We start from the raw sequence: 18,565 nt of genomic DNA on the forward strand, positions 1-18,565 counted from the left end.
TCTTTACATTTTTGACAATGTCTCTCATAATCATAATTTACATTTTTTTTTTGAAAATTTGGGCAAAATTATATAATTATATAAAATTTACTAATAGGTTAAATCACCCACCCTGGGTTAAAATTAGTCTTATACTATATAGAACACCTTTTTAATGTGTATCGTATAAAAAAAATTTTTTTAAACCATAATTTGATTGACAAATTTACCCCAAAAAAATTTCACCCACGTGATTTTGTGGTGTTCGGACATGAAAAATTGAAAAAGTCGAAAAAAAAGAAAAACTGATATTTTCCTTTAACATATTAATCATTTTATTACTTTTACAATAAATACACTTGAAAATAAACCCATTTCACTTTATTAAATTTAATTTTAATAAATAAATCATTTATATTCTTACTTTTAGAATAATATAATATTATTGATATTTATACTATTTTAAAAAATGCTAATTATCCCATAAATATTACAGATAATTTAATAACTAAGTAATCCCACACCTGCTAACAACTTTACTTAATCTCCAAAGGCTTGTTTCATTTAACAAAAGTACCAAAATTACGCTGTAAAGTGAAAAAATCAACCGCGCACGGCACAATAATTTCCATACAAAATATTCATACTTTGTGCTTTTGTGTGTCTAGAACTACGCCTTACTGTGCCTTAAGTTCTCAAGATATTTAATAAAAATTTAATATTTGAGTGGTTTCATATCTGCTAAACAACTTTGTCTAAGCTACCTAAACCAATTACATTTAGCTAAAGTCCTGACATTACACTACAACAAACAAATGCGACTCAATAATTTTTTTTAAAAACGGCAATATTTTCACAAAAATAATATACATGCTTGTTAAATAACTTTCTTCAAGCGCTCAAACCCTTGTTTCATTTAGCTAAAACATCCAAATTAATATTACAAAATCTATAAAAAAGCGCGTTTATTGTAAATAAAAATTAATCATACTAGCTTTATAACAATATTCTACACTTAAACTTTTCAAAAATATTTAATTTATTTTATTGTTTGAAGGATTTTTATTTTAACGTGAAAAAAGTGGAGAGGAGAGAAATAGTGAAAGTCACGTGAGAGTGGAATACAACGATGATCTCGTGCTGCTATATCTTAGGTTTCAAATATCACTTTATATGCACTTTTTACCATTTCAGTTTTAATACGATATAGTTTAGAATTTAGGTCACGCCTCTAAATTTTTAATAACAGGCAGGACGACTCCGCTAAGGGGATTGGGTTTTATAACGTTATGTATATTTTAGCTTACCATTTGTAATGGTAATAACTAACAGGGGTTTCCCCCAGTCTATGTCTATATCATAAAATAAATAAAAAAAATATGCACTTTTTATCTTTTAACAATTTTAAAATCTGCAAAAAAAAATGCATGATAAGGTACGGTCATCATAATCACCAGTTTATAAAATGGTAACAGCATATTTAAATTAGCCTGCCTTGCTTGATTGTTTATCATAATAATTATGCAGGTCCCCTTTGCTAATATACTAAATATGTCTTTCAAAGAGAAATTTAAAATATATATTTTATGTGTAGTTAATAAATAGAACAATATTAGTGTTCAGTCATTCAGGAATTTCTCCGTCAAGGCGTCAACTCTGCATTCGAAAGTTAAAATGAGAGGCACAGACCGCTACACAAACAATGTCCATTATATCTTACCAAAAAAAAAAATATTTTACGTTAACACTAGTACTACATTTTGGTACAAAAAATATTTGATAATGTTCGATCAAAATACGAAAAACTTTAATAAACAAAATTACAAACAACCTTTCTTCTTTTTCTTATCTTTATTTTATTTTATCTATTTTAATTTATTTTATTTTATTCTATTCTACTTTGTTCTTTCCTAGTATTCTAAAACTTCTGCTGGGAAAGTAAAAGGTGAAATTTAGGGATATTTTTATTATCATTTTTGTTGTCAAAGGTTATTATTAGAAAATTCTAGGTTTATTTTTTAATCCAATTAGATTTAAGAATTCTGAGTCAGTGGGAATTTGGTTAATTATTTAGTAATCGTGTGAATGAATGTAGCATAGCCTCTAATCTGCTTACGTTATTAATTGAGCATAAATAGAAAACAAGGAAAATCCCCATTTATCTTCATTTGCCGCAGTTTGTTATCATAAATAACAATAGTACATACAATATATATATATACACACATATACCGAAACATTATTATTATTATTTTATGCTACACTTTCATTTTTATGCGGATACTGTATAAGTATTTATATTTATATATACAAGTATTTATACTATTGACACAAGGCACAACGTCATCAGCATACAAATGTACATACAGTACACATACATATATGCCCTATTCGTTTTTTAAGGGTGTACTATTTTTAGTTTACGTTATCTATTGTTCTTATTATATACTTGATTTTATAAAAATCAAAGTTTTTTTTTTCCCTTTCTTTTAAAATTTAAGCCCTATAAAAAATTTTTATCCGAATATTTCCATTATTTCTCCGTGTCTTCCGTAAAAATTCCGTGAAAATGATACATTCACGGATATCCGTGTTAGCGAGATGAAAATTTCCATGATTTAAGGCTATAAATTCCATTAAAATGATACATTCACGGAAAAAACATGGAAAGATAAAACACGGATCAGATTTTTTACAGGGAAGTAATCACTTGCTATTATAGTTAATAAAGAAAAATTCGCCCCTAAAATCAAATTTCATAAAAATTCTATTAAAGCGTTATCATATTACTTTGTCAATTGTTAAAGATAATAGGCAGAATTTCATTCATGCGCGAATTCCTTGTCTTTGTTCATTCTGTGTAATAATATTACCAATTAAATAATACAAAATGGGGGATATCTAAAAAAAAATTTAAAATCATCACAAAGTATCAAACTAATTTTTTTTTTTTAAAAAAAATAGTTTATACTTTATATAGTAATTGAACAAGTGTATTTTTTTTTATTAAATATTCATTGAGACGCAGTTTGTCATACATAATAATAACTGTTAATAATAATCAATCAATCAATTAAATTAATTAAATTATATCTATATTACTGTATATCATAATTTTTTATTGTCCGGAAGCGAAAGCGGAGGACTATATACTGTATGTTTATGAAATGTAAACCCGATAATATCACTTACGAGGTAGTATAAAATTTTTTGTTCCAGACTTACAACGGTTTCCGTTTCCTAGTATATATTATAAAGATTAAATTAATATTATTAAGATTAAATTAAATTAATTTTCAATAGGTCTTAATAATATTTAATAGTTATTCGGCACGAAGTGCCGAATAACTGTTATATTGGGTAAATCAAGTTTGATTGGTTGATCCGGGCTCCGCAGGAGCCCGAGATCAACTGATCAAACTTGATTCCCAATATAACAAGCTACCTTTAGGTAGCGTTAGTTATTCGGTTCGAAGTGCCGAATAAGTGATTTATCCGGTATCCCGTGATTTGATATTGCCTGATACACGAATTTTTTTGCCTGATACACGAATTTTGCCTGATACACGATTTATTATAACCATTTTTAATTATAAAAAATCACGTGATACCGGATATCTTATTTTAGGTCTTGCTAATAAGATATTTTTATGTGAAAAGCCCGGTGATATTTTGCCATTTTATCACATTCAGATTTAATTTTTGCACGTGGTTATTAATAATCAAGAATAGAATAAGTTTATTTACTATTTTTTTTTCGCGTATTTAAAAATGTCTTGAAAAAAAATTTTTTTTTCTTTTTAAATATGTCGTTTATTTGAAAATTTCCCTTATTTCCCCTGGTGGTTTCTGAGTTGTGCCATATGCGATGTGTCAAGATTCATTATATGCATCATGCTGTGAAACTTATTATTCAATAACGGACGGACGGATGAAATATATGAAAAGCGTTAAATTCACAAAAGTTTAAATACTACTTCTCATCTTCAAAAATTTTCTAATTAATTCCTTTTTATGTGATATATTTAAATATATATGTTGTGCGTCAGATGCCGATTTGACAGCTGATGTGAGTCTGGCCTAGTAATGCTGGCCAACCCACTTAAGGCATTATAATATTGGGCAATATTGGGCCGATAATGTAGGCCGGAGGCATCTGACGCACAACATACAGTATATATGAGAATTTTTATCGAAAAAAAAATAATAATTTTTTAACAGCAAAAAAAATATGTTTTTTTTCTGATTTAACGATTTTTTTTTTAGAAAAATTTCTTTTTCATTATTTGAAAGTACGGTAGAGAAGTTTTAAAATAATTCGATTCACGAAAAAAATTAAAAAAAAAAAATTTTTATTTAACGAGATTTTTATTAAAAATTTCTTTGTACAAAATATAATTCCTTTTTTTTTAAAAAAAAAGGAGCAACCGATCAATTACAATCTGTTAACTACCTCGATACTATCATTTCCTCTCATAACGATGTATGCAAATAACCTTATATTTGTCAAGAGAAATTACATGAAGAACACGAACAAAAGGGACAAGAGAAACTCAGTAAAAGCTCTCCACATTCCAAACAACTATTTCAAGAAGTTGCCCAACAATCATAGCAATTTCAACGTAGAAGAAATTATAATGTTGCTACGATAATAAATATTGGAAAAATTACTTGTATTAGAAAAGGAAACACTCCAAAGACTTTGACAATAAAAAAAAATATATCTGCGAAAAGGAAAAAAAAATATTTTTTTTCCTCTTTCTTAAAACTTACCATTTTAAAGTCGAACGAACATCCTGTTGATATTGATATGGATCAGTTACCTTATAAAACTAATCGAGTTTCAGGGCTTAGCATTTTTAATTCAGGATCGAGATCACATAATCAAACTATATTAAAACTCCGTACGAGCCGGCTTGAGCCGAGCCGAGCCGAGTTTTAAGGTGGCTTGGCTCGAGCTTTTCGCAAATTCTATATTTTATTTGCATTTTTTAAATTTTGGCTGGAATTAAGTAATTGACATAGAAAATTCCTTTTTTGAACAATTGAGTAACGTGACATAATCATAAAAGGCAATTTTGTTGGAAATGCGTTACACACGATTCCAAAAGGAAATTTACACGTCGATCACTTAATTCTGGCCAAAATTAAAATCACGTGACACAGGCGCTGCGATAAATTTATTGATATTTTTTTTAAAAAATAAATATTTTAATATAACAGATAAACAATAAAATAAAGTTAATCCTATATTTTATTTGCGTAATGCTTAACAAATAAATAAATAAAAAATAGATAAATAAATAAATAAATAATAATAATAATAAAGAAAAAAAGTTCTAGAGCTTGCGAGCCAGCTCATAGCTCGCGAGCCAGCTCGAACGAGCTGTATCAAAGCTCGGCTCGAGCTGGGACTGGCTCGTGCGGAGCACTAAACTATATCCACTATCATATCCATCGCCTTATTTCTTGGCAACTGCGCACATGAAGTACAAGATTTGCGGTAACATTTTTCCGCAGCAATTAAAAAATTAGAAAAATATGCAATGAACAAAAATGTACCTATAATTTATTATTGTTCCCTTTATGGAAAGGAATTTAATTATGAATTTTGATTAGTACAGGGTGTACCCAATACGCCATCTAATTTATCATTTGTGGGTAATTTGTTATCATCATAAAGGAGTTGTACGAGATTCCAACAAAAAAAATCATACGACGTTAACGGAATTTTAATCGTTAAATATTCCTTTATATTTTATTTTAATACACTAACTATTTTAAGAATGTGGTATATAGGAGTTTAAAAAGGGTGTGGATTTGCGAAATTACACGTATGTAAAAAAATCACGCAAAGGTTTACCGGCTAGAATTTTATTGGAAAAAATTATTCCAAGATTTTTTTTCAACCACTGCAGATCTTTCTTTCAGAGTTTCTTCGGGGTATTTATTAGTTATTTCATCTCCAGGGGTTGGCATTACTTCACTTCGATTTTTATACTGTTTGTATAAAAAGAAACTTCCGATTGTCAATGCAATACCACAAATTATACCTATTAAAGTTCCTATAGCTATGCCGGTTGTATTAATATTAGAATGTGATAATGATTGAGGAGTAGGTAGTTGGGGAGTAGAAATTAATGATTGAGGTTCAAATTTTGTTGTCCAAACATATTCATCGTTATTACTGATATCAAGTAATAATATATCATTCTCAGATTCTCGTGTGTATCCATACCCTTTAATATCAAATATACTTTAGTAAATTCAAATAATTTATAAAATATTAAAATACTAAATAATTATTATATTTACCAAAAGTCACAACCATATATTTTCCAATTGTTAATGATCTATGAAAAGCACGGCTTGATGGAGGTTTTCCAGAGGTTGGCGGAGAATGCCATTTAATAGTATTTAAATTTAAAACATAAAGTGCATTTTCAGAGTACAGAACGTTCTTTGACGTAGAATTAGTGTCCCCTCCAAAAATAATCACCCTTTGTGCATCCGGTCCTGTTGATTGTAGATTAAATTAAATATAAATTAAATATATAATATACTATTATTATATTATTTGAAATATTTACCAAGAACCGCTGAAAATGCAGCTCTTGGTGCGGGTATCGTTCCATCAACTTTCTAACATAAAACAAGAAGGTTACACGCTATTAAACTAAATTAATAATAAAAAACCAATCACTACCTTTGCCTCCCATGAACTGTTGATTGTATCATATAAGTATACCTTAAAATAATATCAAAATCATGAGTTATTGCTTAATTTATTTATTTGATTCTATAATAATTACCTCATCTAATGGTAACCAGCTAATCGGACCAGACCCATTCGGACCACTCGGACCAAACCCACCTAGTTATAATAATAATATCATGAATTATGAAAAAATTCGTAATCTTTTTTAAAATCATATATTCATATTACATACCTAAATAGACAATAGTTTTGTTTGGCAAGAATACGGCACTATAACCATCTCTTCTCCTAGGTGGATTAATTGCGCTGGATTTATTCCAGTTAAAATATATTGTATCCAAGATAAACATATCATTCACATAACCTACGGGACTATTTCCACCAAACATATATAATAACCCATTATCATCAATTATAGGAAACATAAAATCCTTTCCGACAGGAGGGTCACCAGCTGGTTTTGGAACATACCATGCGCTATGTTGGGCATCAAACGCATAAACTAATTCCATTGTTTGATTGCCAAAAGTTGTACCGCCATATAAGAATAACGTACTATTGTTTGCACCACCTTTAATAGCTATAGAATATCGATGCGATGGAACGACATTGCTGTTTGAGAGGTCAGTATATTTTACTTCATTAGTGCTAAAAGGAGTAGAGACATCGAAATAAAAAAACGTTTCTTTTGGTTGGTTCCCGCTATTACGAGGAGGGATTTCTCCGCCTAATATATATAATTTATCATCAATTAATGTAGCAGTATGAGCGAGACGTAAATCCGGTTTAGTTATTTGAGACTTTACTTCAACTAACAATTGAAGCAAAGCACCAAACGTAATAATATATATCAATGAATTGTTTAAAAAAATCATTTTGTTTGAGAAAAAATATATATATACTGTATGTGTATATATATATATATAAAGACGCTCGATAAAAGAAGGAGAGTGAATAGAAGGATTTTTAAATGTATGAAATACTTTTTTTTTTTTTATCAGGTAAATTTAAAACAATAATACAAATATTCAAAACCAGCCCTGAAGGCTGTACACTTTGGTGAGTTAATTACAAAACCTTATCTCATTTCGATCATGTTAGTTAGGTTGTATCAGGTATAATGCCGATCATTACCGATTTATATTCATTAGGTATGCAATATGCACTATCGGAAATCAATATCCGATTGATCCCCTTAATTAGGTAGTTTATTAATTCTAGTCCACTACGAATTTTGTTTGGTGCTGTATCAATTTTATCAATTTTATCATATAAAAAAATTCTTGTTATACCGAAGATTACTAGTAAAATGCAGTATACCAGTGTAAAATATATATAAAATAACTTATTATAACGAATTTTTGTTCATGACGAAGATATTTTGTGTGACATGCGTTATCCATTATATCGCCTTGCCGATCATTTGCTCCTAATCCTCTTACCCTAGCCTTATCCTAACCCTTATCCTAACTATCAATTAATTTTTTGTTTTCTCGTCCTTACGCCAGTTTCGCATCAAAATCTGTGCTCATGAAAAAAATAGAACCCGTGTTACATTAAATTTATTCGCCGTCCAGGAGATCGATAATCGAGAAATGGTCGAAAAAGGTAAATGGATTTTTAATTAAAAGGTGATAATATAAAGGGCGTAACACATGTGACAAAATTTCCTAAACACTGATGTTAATTTAAAATTCCCGCGCATTTAAGATTACAAATTAAAAAATGGCGGGCGCACTGATTATATGCCATATATCCTGCATAATTTATAAACTGTTATAGTTTAAATTTAATAATGATATCTGCTCTCATAAATAAATAAAAAACTTCCTCTTGGCGTTGACAAAAAAAAAAAATAAATTGTTTTTTCCTATTCCTCAATCTTCTTTTGAACGTTCGGTTACTACGGTTATTTCTCTCTCTTTCGACCATTTTTTCCTTACAATTTTACTAGTTTTTTATTGAAGAAAATAATCTAAATATGCATACGAAAAAAATAACAAAATTTTTACATTAGTCGCACTTTTACTTACCTCTTGCTTTAGCTATATTTATGGTATGTTTTGCTTAACTTTATAATCTTCGGTCAAGATTAAAAGCAGGTAATTTACATTTATCATTTGTCACAGATTTTCGCCGCAGTACATTGTTCTTCGATGATAAAATGTTTAAATGTTCAAATCCTTCACTTACAACTGATGTCATATTGAAACATCACTTCTTACAAATTACGTCATTGTGTTCTCCGAATATAACTATAGAGTTAAGCTCTCGACATGTGCCCATTTTCACAGCATCCGAAATTTAATTATGGAATTTGCCTAAATTGTATTCATTAATTTATTTTGTCAGACTAATTTTTTTTAAACAATTTACTTTCATATTTAATTTCATTTATATTATTTCTTAAACCATTATTTGCATTTTTCTCTTGGTAAGTTGGATCTTTACGTAAGAATTTTTTAATCTCTTTCCAATTCTGAGACATACTATTTCAAAAAGTCCATATTATCATCATATTCGGCCATCTCTTCTCTCAGTTTTTGAACGATCATATCAACCGATATCTCAAAAGGGAACAATCAAATAACTGGGCTCAATACAATTTTAATTTTTAATCGTTTCAAAAGAGTCCTTCGATCGACAAATTACCTTTTTTGACTCTAATTTTTTTTTTACACTAATTTCTTCTTTTTTCATTTTGACCCTATTTATCATAGTTGTAGCAGACACTGGCTATTTATTATTATTTATTATTATTCATATACAAATAAGGATATAAAAATATTGTGAAAATTGATTTTGTAATACGAATCATCAATAAATGTTTAAAATAATGTTTAGTAATATTGTGAAACCTTTCTAAAGCGAAAAGACAAATTAGGAATTAGTATGTAACACGCATTCGATTGATTACCTGTTTATAGAAAAATAACAATAAATATTTAGGGTAGAAAGTAGAAACTATGTCGGTCACGGACACACAGGACCGAATGATTGGATGAAAGTAGTGACCATTTTCACCATTTTCATCAGGGTCCTAAGGGCCTTGTGACCGATAAGGTGATAATGATGATAATATTTATGAACGGGGTAACATTTTATGCAGGTCACGTGGTGTGAAAAATCTTGGGGAAGATTGATGCCAATCCAAGCATATGATCAAATTATAATTAATCACTGATCGCAAAATTTTCCAATTAACATGTTCGTTTTTTTCGTTTTTGCTTATTTTAAATTGCGATCAATACGACCAAGAAATTCCACTTTTTTGTAGAACGCAAAAATCGAATCATTGATCGGGTAACACATTTCCGTCAGCCAATATTTATCAACTCAAAACGGCCTAATTATATAGCATTTTGATCATGCATTTCCGCTTTATAAGCTTTTTTAAACTTTTCCTATAAAAATTTTCATTTACACAATCATTTTTACTTTATCTGTTATTATATCAATTATATATAATCATGCATGATCCTATTGGGCTGAACGATAACCAAAAATATTTCTTTTTTTTTATTCCTCATAACAGTATTAAGTTTTTTGGGTAGATATAAAATGTAACGTTGTTGTGTAGCCAGCCAAATGGTGCGACAAAAGTGGTGTTTTTGTTTCGTTTAATTACGATACTTCGTGAAAAATGTAAGTTTAGTTTTGTTTACACGTCTAGGAAGGATAACGCCAGGATTTTTCCTTGAATTTCCGAATTTCTCAGATAATAATTTTTTTTTCTTTTTGAGACGCGAAAAAAAGAATAAACCTTTTTTTTTTTTGGCGGTAAATTTGTTAATTTATAAACATCTTTTCGTTCATGTCTTTTTTTTAAAAAAAAATAATAAAATGATTCTAATAATCATCCAAAGTAATGATTAGACGCGAAAAAAATTTACTTCACATTATTACGTCGTAAAAAATTTTATTTATTTATTTTTTTACCAGCCCTTGAATGTCCGATTCCCGGTGGTTGCCGCTGCCAATATTAACCTTTTTTATAATTTTATGAATTATAAGCAAAAGGAAAAATCAGATAGAAAAATAAAATAGTGAAATTTGATGATACATGTTTAATAAAGTTGAATAAAAAAAATTTTTAATATAAATACATAATCTATATACAGTAGTTTTTTTTAACAAAATTTTTTTCCTTTTGTCTTATGAATTTTTTTTTAAAAAATACAATAGAAGTTTTATAATACTTTTTTCAAATTTTTCAAAGACCTCTATCGAAAAAGTTCTCATTTTGAAGAAAAAATATATATATTCGAATATTTTTTTAGTATTTCGAGAAAAACAAACAACAAACAAGATACACTTAAAAAAACTTCTCATTATTATTTTTTTTTATAAAAAAAAAACAAATTTTTATTAAAAGCGAAAATTTGAAAAATTTCTTATACAGAAATATAATTCTTTTTTTAAAAAAATTAAAAAAAAATGGAACAGCAATCAGTCACTTACTCTGCAATCCAAATTTTTAACTACCCCGGCCAAACTCAAAAATGGGCAAACACTAATGTTATTTCTTCTAATTATAAAGAGGTATGCAAACAACCTTGTGAAAAGAAATTACGTGAAGAACGCGAACAAAAGGGACAAGAGAAACTCAGTAAAAGTTCTCTGCATTCCAAACAACTATCTCAGCAATCTCAACGTGGAAGAAATAACAATGTTGCTATGATAATAAATATTGGAAAAATTACTTGTGTTAGAAAAGGAAACACTCCAAAGACTTTAAAATGGTAAGTTCTAAGAAAGGAAAGGAAAAAAAATATTTTTTTTCGCTTCACTCTATTTTTTGGGTTATCTGTATGTAGAAATGGGGATGTGGAGAGTGAAACACACGGCAAAAAGTTAATTGGTTATTAATTAACCTTCTTAACTACTAAGATTCAGTTTTAATTTTTGACATTTTCTATTACCTCTACTAGTTCTTTGTATCAAAGAAAAGTTATCAGCCCATCGGCTTATGTCAATCGTATCCTTCGTAAACGTAGAAATCACCGACAGCTAAGACATGTCAATAATTATACATTATTGAATCCTATCAGGCAATTATCAAGACAAAACACAAACGATCCATTTGCGAACCAAATTTTTAATGGATCCAATTTCTTCTGATTCCCTTCTGATTCCATTCTATTATTCAAATATCGTCTCTTCGCTTATGTTTAAATAATTTAAAGTAATTCGCTCGAAATCGTTATTCTAATTTCGTAATCAGTTAAACGTGCAAAATCTGTCAATATCGTCACACTTCATTTTCCATATTTAAAAATTATTTTATATGATACTATACTATATAAAAAAAATAAAAAAAATTATTTTCATGTATTTATGAAATTTTTGGAGGAATACAAAGTCGTACTCACATTTACGTTCAATTCGTTTTTTTTAAGGGTGCAATAAAATTTTTTGTTTTTATGTAATTATATTTTTAGTTTACGTTATTGTTATTTTTCTTATTATTTATGGTTTTATAAAAGAAATAAATGATATTATTGTTAAAAATAATGGACAGAATTTCATTCATCCTTGCCTTTTTTCATAATTACGTTACAAATTTTGGGAAGCGTGCAACACAAAAGCGAGAGAGATGTATGATAAAGAGATCATCCCACAAATCCCACAAAGAAAAAAAAGAAAAAAGAAAAATAAAGAGAATGTTACAGATAAGGCCATGCCCTTATTTTCTATTTATGCTTAGTTAATAATGGACCCATAACGTAAGCAACGATATATACCGAACCCGTTGTTACCCAATACTTTCTCCCCCAAAAAAATTCTTAAATCTAATTGGATTAAAAAAGGGCGCCCAATAATCTTTAACAATAATAACAACAAAATAAATTTAAATAATAATGAAAACATCCCCAAATTTTCAACTTTCGGTTTTTTTCTGTGCAACTTGCTGGTTATGTTTAAAGATTTTTGTACTTCGATCGAATATTATATTTTTTTTTTGTGTACCTACTAGCATTGATGCAAAAGGTGATATCTAAAAGCATTTTTTTTTTGGATATTATTATTTGTACAGCGGTCTTACCGCAATCCTCCAAACATGAACGCTATAAAAAGTAAAGACTGTTTCACAACTAGTCATTATTAATCATTGATATACTGCCCTATTAGGACCATCGTACATGTCGTACAGATATTTAGCACATCATGCTTATAATATAATGTTTGAATTTATTATAATTGCGTATAAAAATTTTACACTAAATTTATTGACACATGATTCTATATTACATAGTGTTAAAATTAATTAGTTGATATTAAAAACTGAATTTGATATTAGATCTAATATAAAGCTTATGAAAAGTATAATTAAAAACTAATCAAATGATGATCATTATCATTCTTCGATCCGAGTCCGGTTTATCCGGATTTTATCCGGATAAAACCGATTATCCGCGGTTAAATCCGTGTTTTATCCGGATTGTAAGTTTTGGATAATTTAAAGTATTTCGGGAACTAATGATCAGAACTCTATGATTCATAGCTTGTTTGAAAGCTCTTAATGCTACGAATGTGATCATAGTACTGAAATTTAAAAATAAACAGTTCTAACCCGAATTTTATTTTAATAACTATTTTCATTCGGATAAAATAATTATTTTATCCGGATAACGGTTTTTATCCGGATCGAAGCACTAATTCTGGCATTGTGCTTGATAAATGGAATGATGTAGCACGAAGTGCCACATCATACCATTAACAAGCACGCCCGTGCAATAACATATAATTAATATGAAAACTTGACAATGGTATTAATGGTATTAATAAAATTTGTACAGCTTCTAAATACGTCAAAAAATTTTTTTTTTTCTAGTTCTGACTAAAATAACGATTCTAGGACAATATTTTTACATTAAATTTTATTCAGCAAACGATGATTTATGGTAAAAAATGGGTATATATTTATGGAAGATAATGTTGAAATAAAAATGCTTTAAATTTAATTCGTGATCCGCAAAGGATCTGCAGAAAATGGGAATCTGGCGTGGCGTCAAATAAAAGTAAAAAATTATGTGAGAAATTTATTTAAAAAACAAATTATTTGAAACTTTGGGAATTGGGATAAATATTATGTATTAAAATATGTCATTTAAATGGGTTTACATAAAGAGCATTACTTAAGGAGTGAAAACAGGGTATCAAAAAAAGATTACTAAATGATCGACATTAATTTACACCGAAATCATATATGAATTTTTGCAGTTGACTCACGTTAAGCAAGTTAGTTTCATATTAATAATAAAACTCAACTTGAGCTGAAAACAATAAATAATTGAACGAACCAAAAATTTTTATAAAGCTTTCCTTTTTTCTTTCATTTACAGTCAACTACTCCATATCCGTGATCACGATACCATAACAGATAAAGGTAGTCAAAATAATCGTTGTCAAATGCTTGATCCGCAGTTCATTTCTTTTGGTATGCGCTTTCAAGTTGTGCCAGGTTCTGGGTATACCCAATCTTAATATTACGTGGCTTTTCTTCAGTGATGCAAAGAAGGTCTTAACTCTGGATATAACGAACTTGTTTATACCGAAATTTGTTATACCAAACCGTGTATTGCAGAACAGATTTTCTTACAATTAATAACGAATTTATATAATAAAATGCATCTGAGCATGTTCATGCGGTATTAAACTTAATAATTTATTTAACGTCATATGTTTAGCTATATTAAACTACAACCGAATTACTACACGGCTTAAAATTTAGCATTGTAACTTTTTTACATTATTAGGACATGGATAATCTATTTTGCTAAAACGTATATAATCTTTAATTGTGATTTGTGCGAGATTATCACATGTCTATATTTTTATTGGTCGATTTTATAAACTGAGCGGTTTATTTATGAAGGATACTAAAAATCCCAATTGTCAAAATTTTAGCCTAAAATGCATTAGGATATAATCAACAATTTGTTACAAAAATTCTCTCGGATAATTTAATGATATGATATGATTAACACGTTGAATGATGTACAAACATTCTACATGCAGTATATGACATCAACGTAACCAAAATGTTGCACAAACATCATACATTATGATGCAACTTTTTTTCAGGGGGTGGCTTTTAAAGGTATCATATGTAAAAATAATTCTTATTTTGTATACAATAATAGTAAAAAAATTATTTATATCTACGTTTGCGTTACATTTATCTATTGTCGGATTTTTTGATTCAAAACGTTTGATCTGAATACAATAACCACATCAAGAAAAAACAATAATTATGTTTTAAATAAAAAATTGCTCATTTCTAAAATGTCTTAGATTAATTAGAAAATTATTATGTAAAATTTATAAGTTATGTAAAAAAGGTTTTTATTAATTACTATTTTATTTTTCGTTACACTTTAATATTTTTATCTATAATCATGATTTTTTGGATAGAAAATTTTTTTTTCCTAATAGTGAATTAAATACGTCAAATTGATATTTTTTTCTTACTGTGTAGGCCGAAATTTTAATTTCCGTAAAGTCCGGAATATAAACAAAGAATGGTTGATCGACAAAACAAATATCTGCGGTTACGTCATTACTTAACCGATCTTTTCCTTTTAATGATTGGAAAGAAAGAAGATTGGATAAAAAAAATTACGATAAGATGACACCATACACTGCCATTTCCTCTTTAAGAGAATCAATCATTTTTTTATTTTTGAATTGCAATTGGACAATAAATTAAAAATAGAATATATTTTTATAACTTTGTTTTTTTTAAAAAAAAAAAACTAAGTTCAATAATTTGGTTTTAACTTCCACAAAGTCCGATACCTAAATACTAGGAAATTCGGCTATGACGCTATGTTCTTCCTTTATATAACTCAAAAAAACAAAAAATACTTTTACTCAATTGATTGAAACTTTCTAATAATAGAACAACTGAATTAAAAAAAAAGTCAAAGAATTGAGTCGTTCTTTTCATAGTCCCCGCATTTAAAAAATGAGAAAATATGAATAATTAGGAAAAAAGAATTTTTTTTTTTACATAAATACACTAGACGATTTAACCCAAATATTTTTTTTAACAACGAAAAAAATTTTTTTTTTTTTCCTTTTCCTTGTTTGTCGAATTTTTTTTAAATTATTCTCTCATTTTTATTGAAAGTACGGTAGAAGTTTTAATACTTCTTTTCAAAATTTTTAAAAATTCCTTACAATGGTCCTTTCTTTTATGTGATATATAATTTATATATTTGCAAAAAAGAAAAAGAAATCGCAAAGTTTTTTAATTCATCTCTCACTTTGAATTCGAATCTTTCTTTTTAACATATTTTGAAAAAAAAAATGGAACAACTATCAACCATTTATTCTACCACCCAATCCGTTAATTATCCCAGTCAAAATCATAACTGGACCAATACTGATGTTATCTCCTCTTATAAAGAGGTATGCGAACAACTTTATATCCGTAAAGAGGAATTACGTGAAGAACGCGAACAAGAAGGACAAAAGAAACTCAGAAAAAGTTCATCGCATTCCAAACTATCTCAAAAAGCTGCAGAAAGAAGTAACAATGTTGATACTGGAGTAAACATTGAAAACATTAGCATCCAACTCAAACAACAGGAAGGAAAACCTACTTTATCAGTTAGTTATGTAGGAAATGGAAACGAACTTGTTTTACCAATGACTTTAAGATGGTAAGTTAAAAATTTTTTGGTGTATTATTTTTCTTTTTAATATTCGTCATCAACTTCTACTATTCCATTAATTCTCTGTATCAAAGGAAAGACATGGATTCTGCTGAGCATACTCCTATGGTCAACCCATCGTCATATGTTAATCGTATTCTTAGTAAACGAAGAAATCGTCGACAATTAAGACATGGCAATACTTATGCACTAATGAATCTTATTAGGCAATTACCAAGACAAAACGTAAACGATCCATTTGCGAACCAAATTTTTAATGGATCCAACTTCTTCTGAATATGATTATCGATTCGTTCTGTTATTCAAATATAGTTTCTCTGCTTATTTTTTAATTCAAATAAAATACAGTATATAGCTCCATTGTATAATACTGTATAAAAAAATTATTTTATCATGTATTTTATAATGTTACTTTCGAAAGAATACTAAGATTAACGTTATATATATATTATATATATATTTTTTTAAGCTATAAAATCATGTGGAGTAATTATTTTTGTAATATTCATTAGGTTTTATTCCATCTTTTTTCTTTCATTTTAATACAAATAAATCACTTTCTACAATTTAAGAAAAAATTATTTTAAAGTAACAATCCACGTGAAGTCAAAATGTCCATCACGTTACTCTGAAATTTATTAAAAAAAATTCATTTATTATACTGTATAACAAAGTTTGCGGTATTTAATACTGTAACCATAAGTGATGCTATTCATCAGGCAGTCCAATGACTATCACTGATCAAAATTGTGTTCATTAACCGTCATTCATTAATCAGACAATACCGTTATAACAGTTATATGTCGTCAAAATTTCCAAACAGACTACTAATTATAAAGTAAATGATTTCTATATTTTTATTAATATCATTATAGAAAATATGGTGTGGAAATGTCCATGTGTTGAGGTGGGATGGGAATTGAGAAGAAAATAATTCGTTAGCTCTGGATATATTGCACTAATTGCAGATCGCCGGTTATTAAATTTAAAATAAATTATTGTAAATAATGAGTGCTATCAGTATGCCCCTTCCATGTTAATGACATGGTTCACTTATTTTGATAATGTTCAACGTCTTTACCTAATTTATTAATAGGACTATATGACTTCCTTGCTATTTTATAATACAGACTAGTTTTGCTCTTTTAGAAGAGAAGGTAGCATTAATTAGGCTGTCTGGTATTATTGCTTACTTGGTATTTCTACAGGTTTCATATTTTCTGCGAGTTTTGTTTTAAAAGATTTGTATCTATTGTAAAGAAAATAAGCCAACTTTTTATTTTAAAAAAAATTTGTATTCTTGGTATTTGGTAATGTAGACGTGAAAAGAAAGCTTAAATTATAGCTTAAATAATACGCGATAAATATTTAAATAGATCAGTTGCCACAAACTGCGCCGTATGTAACAAAATCACATGCTCAAAAATCACATGCCCGAGCTTTTTTTGATGGTGTTACTGGGGAAGATATTGTCATAAGTTGAATATAATGTGTATGATGAGTATATAACATAAATAATATAAATATGTCTCCAATACCTTCAGTTTTTTTCTTTAATTAGGTCTTCTTATTCTTGATTTTTTCTTTGGAACAAGAATATTTGCACCTGATAGGTCTTCTCTTTATTTTAGGTCTTCTTTTGTTTTTCGATTAAATAATCTTGAACATGGAAATAATCTTGAACATAGTTGAATTTTTCTTTGATAAGTAATAAACCAAGAATATCTTCACCATTATTTAATAAAATTTTTAAAATTTTTAAATATTTCAAACGGCTAATCAGATTTTTTAACGTGGAATTTTGACAAAAATTTATTATTCATATAGTCTTATAACTTATACGGTATATTTTTAATGTAAATCTGGACGTTCATATTACCTAAAACTGACAGTTTGTGAACGTATAATAATATAACGTCCAACCTGCGGGGGGGGGGAAATGATCCTCAGATTTTATCCTCAGATTATAGTACTAACGGATATTCGTATGACTATCCGCACTATCTTCGGATGGCGGATTTGTAACACCACATGCAACGATTGTAGCGTAAATGCAACTTAAAAAAATTTAATAACTAAATGATTTTTAATGAAATTTTTTTAAAAAAAAAAAATGATGAAAACAATAGAATATATAAATTTGAAATGATACATTAACGAATAAATTTTATTTCTAAATAGTATC

The 18,565-nt window shown here is 28.1% G+C and overlaps 3 protein-coding genes across 3 annotated transcripts; 2 read left to right on the forward strand and 1 right to left on the reverse strand.

Annotated features, from left to right (window-relative positions):
* Window positions 1-5,853: 5,853 nt before the first annotated feature.
* On the reverse strand, window positions 5,854-7,572 carry OCT59_026503 (uncharacterized protein; the record flags this gene model as incomplete). The annotated part of the gene is made up of 6 exons (XM_025329992.2): window positions 5,854-6,218; window positions 6,295-6,495; window positions 6,570-6,621; window positions 6,686-6,727; window positions 6,792-6,853; window positions 6,930-7,572. The coding sequence occupies 6 exons, from the start codon at window positions 7,570-7,572 to the stop codon at window positions 5,854-5,856; spliced, it is 1,365 nt and encodes a 454-aa protein (XP_025187298.1).
* A 3,562-nt stretch (window positions 7,573-11,134) lies between these two features.
* OCT59_026504 (uncharacterized protein) lies at window positions 11,135-11,818 on the forward strand (the record flags this gene model as incomplete). The annotated part of the gene is made up of 2 exons (XM_025331474.2): window positions 11,135-11,439; window positions 11,629-11,818. 2 exons carry the CDS (start codon window positions 11,135-11,137, stop codon window positions 11,816-11,818), a joined length of 495 nt encoding a protein of 164 aa, XP_025187299.1.
* A 4,194-nt stretch (window positions 11,819-16,012) lies between these two features.
* Window positions 16,013-16,656, forward strand: OCT59_026505 (uncharacterized protein; the record flags this gene model as incomplete). The annotated part of the gene is made up of 2 exons (XM_025329993.2): window positions 16,013-16,368; window positions 16,455-16,656. 2 exons carry the CDS (start codon window positions 16,013-16,015, stop codon window positions 16,654-16,656), a joined length of 558 nt encoding a protein of 185 aa, XP_025187300.1.
* Window positions 16,657-18,565: the final 1,909 nt, after the last annotated feature.

Source organism: Rhizophagus irregularis, chromosome 6 (assembly GCF_026210795.1).
Source record: "Rhizophagus irregularis chromosome 6, complete sequence".
NCBI lineage: Eukaryota > Fungi > Glomeromycota > Glomeromycetes > Glomerales > Glomeraceae > Rhizophagus > Rhizophagus irregularis.